Below are 13,193 nucleotides of genomic sequence, written 5' to 3' on the forward strand. Positions count from 1 at the left end.
ATCAGTGGAACTTCTCCGACACAGTGTCAATGCCTTGATGAAAATGAACTCAGAAAAATATTGTTCTCAGGACTGGAATGGAGGAGGGGAGACGGGTGCTGGTGCTGGAACTGTCAGACTCAAGGTTTTGTCAGTGCTTTGTGTGTCCCGACATAACCACCCTTCTGGGGTGATCGGCCTTGACAGGCAGGACCCAACAGGACCCAATGGGCAGCCGGTGGCTCTGGCATCCCAGGAGAGGAGGAGGGAGGAAGGAGGTCCTGTCGCCAGGAGTGGGGTTTGGGCTGGAGGGGAGAGGGAAGGGCCGCAGGGAGAGCAGTGTGAGGGCAGGGGGCAGTTGGAGGAGGCAGAGGAGAGCAGAGCCCTCGGCCTTGCAGCGGCTGCCCCCCGGCCAGGCGCTGGGAAAGCCTCTGCCCCGGGCAAGGGGAGCGGAGCTGCGGGGCAGAGCTGCGGGCTGACGTCAGCCACCGGGGGCCGAGCCCACGGGCATGATGTCACAAGCAGAGAGGTGAGGTCACAGGGGAGGCCCTCTCCCATTGGCCCCTGCCAGCCAAGAGGAGGCCTGGCTGGTGCTGCCCGGGAGAGCCCAGGCCCAGAGCCCAGAAGCAGCCAGGCCCGAGCAGCTGGGGACGCCCTGCCAGGACAAGGCTTGGCCCGGCGCAGGCAGCACCAGCCCGGGGTCAGGAACCAGCCGCTGGGGCCAGCAAGGGAAGCCGGGGCAGGCGGGCAGGGCCTGGGCCGGCGCCACCGGGAGAGAGCTGCGGGAGCGAGCTGCCGGCAGCATGTCAGGGGCAGAGGAGGTGTGCGTGGGGCCTGAGCAGGAGATGCAGTGCCAACCCCCCGCCTGCTCTGGGGGCCACTCCGAAGGCAGGGAAGCCAAGACCAAGAAGAGCCGCTCCTCCCGCTCCTCCCGGGCCGGGCTGCTCTTCCCCGTGAGCCGCATCGACAGGCAGCTGCGCAGAGGCCTCTTTGCCCGGCACTTTTCAGCCAGGGCCCCCGTCTACCTGGCTGCGGTGCTGCAGTGGGTGACGCACAAGATCGTGGACGCGGCTGCCGTTGTTTGCAAGAAGAGCAAGCAGAAGCGCATTTCTCCATCCCATATGGAGGCGGCGCTGCAAAGTTGCTCTGGGCTGCAGCAGCTCCTGCGAAGGGCTGCGAGGCCCAGGCGCCGCGGCAGGGCCGTCCGCCAGGGAAAGCGCGAGGCCTCACCCTCCAGGAAGAAGACCACCAAGAGGAAGAGCAAGAAGAGATGCCCCGGGCGAAGGGCTGCATCTGCCCGTACCACCGCTGCTGTCCACTGAGCAGAAAGTAGAAGCTCTTGCCCCACACCGGCGAGGAGAGGGCTGCGACACCTGCAAGGATCTTGCCCAACCCAGCTGTGCAGTCTGAGGGTACAATAAAAGCTTTTGCACTGCCGTGTGGGACATGGGGCCTTTTTTGTTGTGGACTGTTTTTGTGTTTTTGCTTTTTCGCTTTGTGTTGGACTGGTGTCTCCCGGCTGGCCCGAGGCAAGGAGCTGGCTGCAGGCAGAAAGCTCTGCAAAGTGGTGCTGGGGCACACCCCTCGCTGAGCATGAGGGCAGCAGCCCGCCTGGAGGGGAATTGTTCTTGACAAGCAGTATCTGCCTCCAGCTTATGTTTGTACTTGACCTGAAAGCTGCTGAGAGGGGAACAGGGGATCTGCCCCCCAGAGGATGGTCAGGGGTTGTGAGGAATTTTGTGGGTGAATGTTCCTGCAAGAGCAAAGGGACCTTCATGTCCGTCTTGCACCATCCCCAGAGGAAATATGGGAGAGACATTACTTGCCCTTCCGTCCATCCACGTTTGCTCTTCCTTGGTGGGGAAGGCAGTAATTTCAATCTTGTTCTACTAACACATTCCAGAACTGGTTTGAAGTGGCGACAGTGGGAGATGTACATCCATCTCTCATTGTCGTTAAGCCTTAGAGACAACGTGTAGCACATAAGTAATTCCCATCACCTTTCAAATAGCTGCATGGATGGACACTCCACAGGCAATGCCCCTGAGCCTTCTCTTCTCTGGGGTGAACAGCCCCAGCTCGCTCTTGCAACCAAAGCCTACATTTTCCCAAGCCTCTTTCTTCATCTTCCAGTGCTTTCTTCCTTTCTTCCCCTTCCTTCTCCTCCCCTGTTGGGCAGGGCAGGGTGGAGAGTGACCTAGGCAGAAGGAATCCCAAACCTGCCCCAATGCCTGCTGTGGTTTACAAAAATACAGGTACGTGGGGGGTGATTGCCTTGGGCAGGTGTGTCTGGGCAAGGCTGTGGATGAGAAATTCCTTGAGAACATCCCAAGGACTGCAGAATATTCCTGTCTGCAGCATTGTGTCCCCTGTACTTCACCCAAGAGTCAATGCGGGAAATGTGCTTCATGAGTGCCTTCCGTCAAGATAAATGTGTTAACGACTTTTATTTTTGATTTCTGAACATTTGGCCTTCTGGGCTTTTTATAGCAATATGAGTAGTTTTTCAGATGGAACCAAGGAGCCATTTTTTTCTTTTTCCTTCCTTTTTTTTTTTTTTTTTAAAACTGAAAAATCATTCCAACATATCATTTAGGTACTTTGGAAGTCCACTCCCTCCTCACATTGCTCACAGTGGTTTCAACTCAAATAGTAAAGCCAGATCTTCACCTTGGTCCCATCTTCCTCCCATGTCTTTTCAAATTTTCCACTCCTTGATTCAGGGACAACTTCCTGATGATCTTCTCCAAAAATATTTGGGTGTCAGTATTTTACAGTCTATTGGATTCCATTTTCCTGGCTTTATCATACTGGGAAGTAGAAATCTATCTTTAAAATTAATAGCCAATATTTCCAATGTTGTATGATTCGAACAGCTTGGGTAAAATATTCTATATTGTAGGAGGCTTCATATGCAAATACTTATGAAGCCATAACAGGCTTCTGTTCTTGAGTTGTTCTCCTCATAAAGGTCTAATAAAGGTATCACTAATTTCTATTTTTTTTGGAAGATTACAGTCTGCAATGTAGCTTTTTCCCCAGCTCTTGTGGAACTGAGTCCATTTGTTCGTGAAAAAGTAGCTTCTTCAGGGTGAGTAGAAAGCACGATGTGGGGACAGTGTTGCTTCTTTGTATAAGGAAGCTGGGACCAAACCATCCATTCTGGGAGAGTGAAGTCTCTTCAAATCTGGGGCACAAGAATTAAGATTTCCCATTTTACTAATCATTCTGAAAAAAGCCCATGCCTTAAAAATCTGCTTGCAGAGACTTCACAGGAGGAGAGCCTTAAGGGTGTTTTGAAATATGAACCAGATGACAGCACCCACAGCAATGGTTTTGAGGAACAAACCTCATCATAGTTCATGCTTGCAAAGCGCCCATAGCTGTTTGTGGCAAGACAATGGGAGGAAATGGCTTCAAGTTGTTCCACGGGAGGATTAGGTCGGATATTAGGAAAAATTTCTTCACCAAAACGGTTGTCAAGCATCAGAACAGGCTGCCCAGGGAAGTGGCTGAGTCACCATCCCTGGAGGTACGTAAAAGATATGTAGACATGGTGCTTAGGGAGATGGGTCAGGGGTGGACTTGGCACTGTTAGGTTAACGGTAGGACTTGATCTTAAGAAGGGTCTGTATTCTATGATTCTAAGACCAGAAGGTGGCAGCAGGTCAACACTGACATTCTCCAGAGTCCCTCCGTCTCCTGTAGGAGATTCCTGGTTGGTTTGCTGTCCTACAACGGCAGGACTTACTGATGTCAGTGCTACAGGCAGTTATAAGCAGGACACAGGGAAAAATAAAATACTAATCTTAAAAGTTCAATTCCTGTTTCATCTTTCATACACTCTTGATCTTATCTAAGTAAGAATTTTGCACTGATTTGCTACGGAGCAATTGGTTTAAAAGTCAGCACATGAGATTTCGTATTGCATTGTTTCTCTTTGACAATATTCTAGTAAAAAAACTTAGTATCCTAAATTTGCTATATTGCTATACTATACCATAGTGTAATCTTAAAATAATTAAAAATTGCTAAGTTTAAAATCCTGCTGGTTTAATTACCATGTGATTACCATATGTCACAAAATGTGTATTTTCTAGTAAACACGGCTTTTCAAGTATGTTGCTTGCAGGTCGTCTGCTTATAAGCTTTCTATACTTGACATCCAAAGCAATGTAAAGCTATCCACGTGTGCTCTCTGTATTTTTCTGGGGCAAATACTGCATTAAACTGCAGATCATTGTAACAGAAATATTGAGTTTGGAATGAATGGCATATGAATGGAAATATGTATGGCGAGGCATTTGAATAAAGAATGGAAAAAGAGACAAAAGACATGGCAGGCCTTAAGAGATGCAGAAAGATTTCATTCAAATAACCAGAGAACAAGGACTGCAGCAATTTAAAGCCATAAAGACAAGGTGACAAAGAGCTGAAAATCAGGCTTGCAGCCATAAAAGACTCAAGTAGGAAAATGGAGAACACTGAGACTCAGCAATTTTTCCTCAGACTTGCAAGGGGCAAGAGAGAATAGTCAGACAAAAGATCCCAGTAAATCTCCACTCAAAAGGTAAGTGGTTTACCTTATGCAAAAGGTAAAACCAAAATGCAATTAATAATAATTAATAATGGTTTCCAATCAAGAAGAACCTCGACACACATGATGAGAACTCAGCAGCTGCTGACAGCTCTCCTCTGTGGCACTATTATTGCTCCCCACATTGCTTGGAAAAACGTGGGTTGGCACTTGTGAATAGGAGAGAATGAGTAAGTGAAATCGGTGGCAGCAGGAGCATGAGTGAAATCAGTTTTACTTAAAATAAAAATTGCCTTCCTCTTCACATTGAGCCTTCCTACAAAAGCTGTTGTAGATAACGTAGCTTTTTGGTTTGGTTTGGTTTTGGGTTTTTTTCCCCACATCTAGGATACTAGGAACAAAGCATAAAAATTTAAAGCGCAAATTCTACACCGTAAGTTTCCCCTTTTTTCTTTGACTTTTTTTGTTTTATCCTACACCATGACAAGGACTTTCATTTTCAAAAGCTACTCGCCAATCTGCACATTTCTAAATTGAAATGGATTTTGCCTGGAAGAGAACTGAGGACAACCTAGTGCTTCCATCTTCACACTCTTCCTTTTACCTGTTTTCTTGTGTCTCAGTGCCCAAAATTCCATGCACCACCTGTTTTCTTCTTTGTGTCTCAGTGCCCAAAATTCCATGCACCAGAAAGGTTCAGAAAGATATGAAGTCAAGGAAAGTCAAATGTAATTAAGAGGAAAAATCTCCTAAAAGCAAAGGTTTACTTGACTATGCAATTGTATTCTGTGTGAAAATAGTGCAAGAGCCAGCCTTAAAGGCACTGTAAAGTATTGGATACTGTAGGAGAATAAATTCCCTGGTCTATTCCAGCTGTGGGGGAAGAAAGGGGAGGACACCAGATAACATGCTGCATTTTGTCGTTGTTTTGTTGTTCCATATTTTTTTCTGTCTGACAGAAAACATGGCCTCAGACTGTGTGTTGCCATTCTTCTATATAGAACTATGTAGATGATGTGTTCAGTGGACAAAATGTAGATCCTGCTATGGAATCATGGTATCATCCCACCAAAACACCAAGTCACCTGGAACTGATTGTTACATTTAACAGACTACTTCTGCAAAATAGGTGGTATTAAGTCATCTGTGTTGGAAAAATCTCCTCACTGCGTAACCCAGGAGTTGGAAAGTGGATGCACATAAAAAAAGTGCTTAGTCTCGATAACCAAATTTGCACAAGGGACTCACACCGTAAGGCTGCCATTCCATGGCCAGTTTGAGTTGCTAAAAGCAGTTGCCACTGTTCCTTGTGTGTCATCGCAAACATTTACAAAGCTACAAAACAAACAGTGGTGAACTGATCCAACCTAGAACTAGCCTACAAGACTTCATTCTACCCCAAATTGCTCCGGCTGGCTAACTGCAGAGTTTATGCACTTGGACATGGGGTCAGTTCTGGCCACAGTGCTCACAGAAATTCCATGTAACTTGGTATCCTAGGTTTCATTTCACTAGAAACACCTTGATTCTTGAGGGCTAAAATAATCCAACAGAAGAGTAAAATGTATGTCTGGGGCACAGCAGACATTCAGCTACGCAGACATAAGTGAAACAAGCAGCCACAAAAGAACAACATGCTATTATAAAGCAAACCACTGAACAAACGTGGATGCACGTTTGGAAGTATAAATTCGAATTTTCAAGAAAAACAGTCATAATACTCAAGGAATCTAATTGGAGATCCGTAACTAGTGGTTGTTCCCCAAGGGTCAGTACTGGATCCAGTCCTCTTCAATATATTCATCCCTGGATGAAGGGATGGAATGTGCACTCAGCAAGTTTGCTGAAACTGGGAGGGGTGGCTGACACCCTAGAAGGCTGTGCTGCCATACGGTGAGACCTGGCCAGGCTGGAGAGCTGGGCAGAGAGGAACCTGGTGAACTTCAACAAAGGCAAGTGTAGGGTGCTGCACCTGGGGAGGTGTAACCCTCTGCACCACGACAGGCTGGGGGCTGACCTGCTGGAGGGCAGGTCTGAGGAGAAAGACCTGGGGGTCCTGGTGGACAATAAGATGACCATGAGCCAACAACGTGCCCTTGTGGCCAAGAAGGCCAATGGCATCCTGGGGTGCATCAGGAAGAGTGTGACCAGCAGGTCGAGAAAGGTCATCCTGCTCCTCTGCTCTGCCCTGGGGAGGCCCCATCTGAAGCACTGGGTCCAGTTCTGGGCTCCCCAGTTCCAGAAGGACAGGGAACTGCTGGAGAGGGGACAGCAGAGGGCTACAAAGATGATCAAGGGACTAGAACATCTCTCATGAGAAAAAGCTGAGGGACTTGGGTCTTTTTAGTCTGGAGAAGAGAAGGCTGAGGGGGGATCTGATCAATGCCTAAATACTTAAAGTGAGGGTGTCAGGAGGAAGGGGACAGTCTTTTTTCAGTGGTGCCCAGTGACAGGACAAGAGGTAACGGGCACAAATTTGAACATAGGAAGTTCCACCTAAACATGAGGAGGAACTTCTTTCCTTTGAGGGTGGCAGAGCCCTGGAAGAGGCTGCCCAGGGAGGTGGTGGAGTCTCCTTCTCTGGAGACATTCAAACCCCACCTGAACACATTCATGTGCAACCTGCTCTAGTTGGACCTGCTTTGGCAGGGGGGTTGGACTAGATGTTCTCCAGAGGTCCCTTCCAACCCCATATCATTCTGTGATTCTGTTAATAAGAAAGCCTCTTTCCCTTTGGGCTAATATATTTTCTCTCCCTTCCAGAGTTGCCTCCTCTCTGTAAGCCTTTGGCTTCTCTTTCAGTACTGAGCACATCTGTATTTGCAGAATGGTCTTACAGCAAAGTTCTGAATTGTAAATGGCACAATCCTATTGCAGATCCAAGAAAGCACGCAGTATTTGGAGACTGAAATAAGACAGTTCATTAATCTTTTGGAAGTTTTCACTGTCTCCATGAAAACTGAAGGTTCTTTAGAGAGCACATGCCTGTGTGCATAAGCATAGAGGCACGTTGACTTGAAGACTTGCAGAAGAAAAGGAATTTTTCATCAAGTTCAAATCAGCTTTTTCCACCCCTGGAAACAAGGTTACATCAGACCTTTGCTGGATTTTATTTTGGTGTATTTAAAATCATGATTTCAGGTAATTCTAGTCTGTATAAAAAATGCACTGTCATGCACGTATATGCACATATGTGGCTTCTTTTTCTTTTTTTTCAGCTGAAAATGAAAAGATCAGCATCAAAGCCCAGCATCAGCCTCCGAAATTCAGGGGCAATGCGTCTTGGTCACCTTTCCAAATTACGCAGCCCACAGTAATACTGCAAGACAGGCCCGTTTGATTTCTGTGTGGCACCTAAGTGCCCCTGATACTCCTTTCCAGCTCAGCTCAGACTGCAAACCCAGCCTACGTCATTGGCAGCACTCAGCGTGCCACTGCCAAGAGAGCCCTGGAGCAATCCAGGGTAGGACAAGCCCAGCTCTGCCTCAACATTTCCTGAGAACAGCTGCTTTAGACGGGGGCAGTACACGCGTGCCCCCTGCCAAGATTTTCACAGTTAAATTCAGAAAGCTAGACACCAAGGACAGCAGTTTCTGGAATACTGAAATGCCTGAGAAGCACAGCTCCAATTTCAAAGAAATCCGTGTCACTTACAAACTTCCTTGCTGCCAGTATCTTAAAACTGAGACATTTGCTAGATAATTGCCGTATATGCTCATTTACCTCTTCATATGAATTGTCAGATTTTCAAATAGGAAGAACACCCAGAGCTTGGGAAAGTTGGAAAACAGTACTCTCCTTTTGTCTTAGGGACAGGGCAGGAAGGAAGAAGGTCAATAGTGATAGACAAAAGTCAATATTAATGAACTTTTCCATCCACTTAGCACTAAGACAACAACTTCAGTTAGTCTGATCTCACCAAGTACCTGGCACATGCTGCTCCTGCAAGTCATATTATTGTTCTTGCAGTGACTTGTTCCTGGCATAAAACCCAAGCAGTCTCAGTCTTCAGAATAATCTTTTCATCCTGAAGGATAAGCAAAGGAAAAATAGGTTTATTAGCTGACTTTTCTAGTTGTAGCAGACAAATAGTCCCTCATCTCTTCAGCCTTGTTATGTCCTTCCTCCTGCAGTCAGATTTTGCCATTGTTCAGAAAATGATACCAATTTGTGCTATTGGCCAAGAGGACATCTGAAACTTCTTACATTGAAATTTTGTAAAAACCGCTAGTTTTCTAACTAATCTCATGTGGTCCAGAGTAGCTCCAAGGAAAGAGAAAGGTTTGGAGCCTCTATTTCTGATACCTCCCTCACTTCCATGCATGAACAGATGGTTTTCCTTAAAACTAGCTATTGTCAGAATGGTGTTTGAATGCACAAAAAGTTAGGATGTGCTGGATAAGTGTTGCTAATGCGCATGGCTGATATCAGCCTGCATCTAATGCTGCCTGAAGAAGACAAGTTTGACTCCAGAATGCCTGCAGGAGAGCAGCCTATAATCATCAGGCTTGAGAAACTAGAAGCGAACTGCAATGCAAATTTGTCTTGCATCTTAGCTCCCAACTACAAATCACGTTGTGACTCAGTTCTGTTGATCACTTAGGGAGGAGATAATATCCTTGGGATCAAAATACATTAGCATAATAGGTATCACATTTACGAGCCTGGTACAGGCACACTGTTATTTTCTGTATCTTGGCGATTATTCAAACCCAAAGACTAGAGAACGGGAGGTCCCTTCCAGCCTGAACTATTATATGATTTTATGAAGGCACACTGTTATTTTCTGGATCTTGGCAAGTATTCAAACCCAAAGACTAGAGAACGGGAGGTCCCTTCCAGCCCAAACGATTATATGATTCTATGATTATGTAATTCTGTGATTCTATGACTTTGTCAATGTCCCCCAGCAGTCAGATCCCATTTCCAATAGGCTAGGAGCAATTTGCAGCAGGAAGGCTGCTGCTACACCAATAAAGACATTAGGATGAGGATATGCAGCTGCTGGCCTGCTGGCTGCATGTGGTTTATCTACAGCACTATGGTTTCCACAAACTTATGAGAAAGGTGGGACTCAGTTGACGATGCCCTCTCCCAAAAAACAAAGGAGATTGCCATTTTGAAAATCTAATTGAAGCAGATGAAATGACAAAAATACTGGACCCATATCTTACCCCCTGCAGATGACGCTCATTCAGAGTCAGTAGCTGAATACTGGAGCACCTACCTGTACTGAACAATGACATATTTCCATCTACACTTCTCCTGCTATGTAAACACAAGTGCAGATCAGACTATAAGCTGTGGACAGTAAGGATTATTCAGGCTTCAATCTGGATCCTCCCAAAAGGCAAGCAGCAGAACAGTGGAATAGCCTTCCTTGTTGGATGCTAGTGCTTTACACAAGTGACAAAGGCAACTCATAGAATAGTTTGAGTTGGAAAGGACCTTAAAATGTCATCTAGTCCAACCTCTCCTGCGGTGAGCAGGGACATCTTCAACTAGATAAAGTTGCTCAGAGCCCTGACCATGAATGTTTCCAGGAATGGGGCATCTACCACCTCTCTGGGCAATCTGTTACAGTGTTTCACCACCCACATTGTATAAAATTTCTTCCTTCCATCTAGTCTAAATTTGTCCTCTTTTGGTTAAAAACCATTACCCCTTGTCCTATCGCTACAGGCCCTGCTAAAAAGCTTGTCCCATCTTTCTTATAAGTTTCCTTTAAATATTGAAAGGTCACAATAATGTCTCCTGGAATCTTCTCTTCCCCAGGCTGAACAACTGTCTCAGCCTGTCTTCATAGGAGAGTTGTTCCATCCCTCTGATCATTTTTGTGGCCCTCCTCTGGACTCATTCCAACAGGTCCATGTCTTTCCTGTGCTGATGCTAGTGCTTTACACAAGTGACAAAGGCAACTCATAGAATAGTTTGAGTTGGAAAGGACCTTAAAATGTCATCTAGTCCAACCTCTCCTGCGGTGAGCAGGGACATCTTCAACTAGATAAAGTTGCTCAGAGCCCTGACCATGAATGTTTCCAGGAATGGGGCATCTACCACCTCTCTGGGCAATCTGTTACAGTGTTTCACCACCCACATTGTATAAAATTTCTTCCTTCCATCTAGTCTAAATTTGTCCTCTTTTGGTTAAAAACCATTACCCCTTGTCCTATCGCTACAGGCCCTGCTAAAAAGCTTGTCCCATCTTTCTTAGAAGTTTCCTTTAAATATTGAAAGGTCACAATAATGTCTCCTGGAATCTTCTCTTCCCCAGGCTGAACAACTGTCTCAGCCTGTCTTCATAGGAGAGTTGTTCCATCCCTCTGATCATTTTTGTGGCCCTCCTCTGGACCCATTCCAACAGGTCCATGTCTTTCCTGTGCTGAGGGCTCCACATCTGGACGCAGTACTCCAGGTGGTGTCTCACCAGAGCAGAGTAGAGGGGCAGAATCACCTCCCTCAACCTGCTGTCCACGCTTCTTTTTGAAGTAGCCTGGGATACAGTTGGCCTTCTGGCCTGTGAGCGCACATTGTCAGCTATGTCCAGTTTTTCATCCACCAATACCCCCAAGTCATTCTTGACAGGGATGTTCTCAATCCTTTCATCCCCAGCCTGTACTGACACCAAGGGTTGCTCCAACCCATGTACAGGACCTTGCAGTTGGCCTTGTTGAACCTCATAAGGCTGACATGGCCCCACTTCTCAAGCTTGTCCAGGTCCCTCTGGATGACTCACATGATTACTCTTGCACATTTCAAAGTATGAATAAGTTTCAAGTATGCCCAATGCTGAAAAAGCCAAACCTGTCTGTTCCACAGGTGTTGAAATGTACAAAGCAGATCTGCAACCAGCAGAAATAGACAGCATACAGAGCAAATCTCTTTCACTTATTTATAGAACGCTAACAGTTTTATATAACTCGCTATTTTAATTAAAATTTAAAACAGGAGAGAGAATTGCAAACCCAACGCCAGATCAACGAGCTGGTGTTTGAAAAGAGTGCTTCCTTCCCACCAATATCACAGCAATCAGTATGTGGCCCTACCCCTGCTGCAGTTACTCTCTAGTTCACAAACCCTTATGTATCTACATAAAACACAAAAAAATGTTGCTTACTTTTTCAATTCTTGACAGGGATGTTCTCAATCCTTTCATCCCCAGCCTGTACTGACACCAAGGGTTGCTCCAACCCATGTACAGGACCTTGCAGTTGGCCTTGTTGAACCTCATAAGGCTGACATGGCCCCACTTCTCAAGCTTGTCCAGGTCCCTCTGGATGACTCACATGATTACTCTTGCACATTTCAAAGTATGAATAAGTTTCAAGTATGCCCAATGCTGAAAAAGCCAAACCTGTCTGTTCCACAGGTGTTGAAATGTACAAAGCAGATCTGCAACCAGCAGAAATAGACAGCATACAGAGCAAATCTCTTTCACTTATTTATAGAACGCTAACAGTTTTATATAACTCGCTATTTTAATTAAAAAGAGAATTGAAAACCCAACGCCAGATCAACAAGCTGGTGTTTGAAAAGAGTGCTTCCTTCCCACCAATATCACAGCAATCAGTATGTGGCCCTACCCCTGCTGCAGTTACTCTCTAGTTCACAAACCCTTATGTATCTACATAAAACACAAAAAAATGTTGCTTACTTTTTCATTCAACTCTTTATGCAGGAGACAACTTTAACAATATGGCCAGCAGACCACAAAGTTCTTTGGCATAAGAAAATAAGTAGAGACACGGCTACATGAAAGGGTGGAAGAAGGAAAATAAACTAAAATAAAAAAAAAAAGGAAGGAAGTCCTCATCACGCACCAGAGCTCTGTATGAAAAAGCAGAGCAAAGTGCGTCCTAGTGAACTTTACCACTCAATCAATATTAGATTAAAGGAGTGATTTCCACTCTGTAAAGTTTTAATGCTGAGGGTTGGTCTTCTTTTCTGCTCAATCACCTGCCAGGCAACGCCCCAACCTACTAAGAAGCATTGGGCTCAGACTATGGAGATTGCCCTGCTGACTTCTGCTTTTGGTTCTCGGAGGACAACGCTACAGTCTGGCAATAATGCAGTGCATTAAGTACTGTCTGATACAGCTTATTTTCTGAAGACAAACTCAGCAGAAACGATTTCCTGTGTTCCTCATACCTTTCAGTTCCATTTTAGGGAGACACTAAGGTAATTACTTTTATGTGGTTCTATTTAAAGCCTAGCTTGTCTGAAGCTGCAGGCGAAGACAGAGCTTAAACAATGCCACGTGTTGAAAGGAGATACAATGACTTAGTGTATAAACATCAGAGCTCAGCTAACCAACGTGCAAGTTCTCCTTCTCCAACAAGATGAAGAGATCAAACTCCAGAATACAACTGGGTATCATCAAGACCCTTGGAGACCATCTTTGCAGCATCTTTTTGCTGCACCTGAAACAGATTACAGATGCAGCTTTTACCAAAAACACGCTCCCAGAGACATTTGTTGCCCCATGCCTGCTCCAGCCTGCTGACAGGAGATGTTCCTATGGTCATCCCCGCCAACGTGCCGCTGGTCCCTCTCTTCTGTCCCCTCAGCACACTGCCCTGTCTGTCCCCTTATCAGCCATTGCCTGCAACGTTTGACAGTATTTGCCCTGCTCGATTTGATGCAGGAACATCTATCCAGTGACAGCTTTGCGTTTAGT

General features: G+C 45.8%; 1 protein-coding gene across 1 annotated transcript; it reads left to right on the forward strand.

Annotated features, from left to right (window-relative positions):
* Window positions 1-782: 782 nt before the first annotated feature.
* LOC106886826 (histone H2A-beta, sperm-like) lies at window positions 783-1,301 on the forward strand. The gene has a single exon (XM_014940059.1). The coding sequence runs from the start codon at window positions 783-785 to the stop codon at window positions 1,299-1,301; it is 519 nt and encodes a 172-aa protein (XP_014795545.1).
* The last annotated feature ends 11,892 nt before the right edge of the window (window positions 1,302-13,193 follow it).

This window comes from Calidris pugnax, unplaced genomic scaffold (genome assembly GCF_001431845.1).
Source record: "Calidris pugnax isolate Ruff unplaced genomic scaffold, ASM143184v1 scaffold36, whole genome shotgun sequence".
Classification (NCBI taxonomy): Eukaryota; Metazoa; Chordata; class Aves; order Charadriiformes; family Scolopacidae; genus Calidris; species Calidris pugnax.

Coding starts and splice junctions, on each gene's coding strand:
- LOC106886826 (XM_014940059.1), top strand. CDS start 783: ATGTCAGGGGCAGAGGAGGTGTGCGTGGGGCCTGAGCAGGAGATGCAG.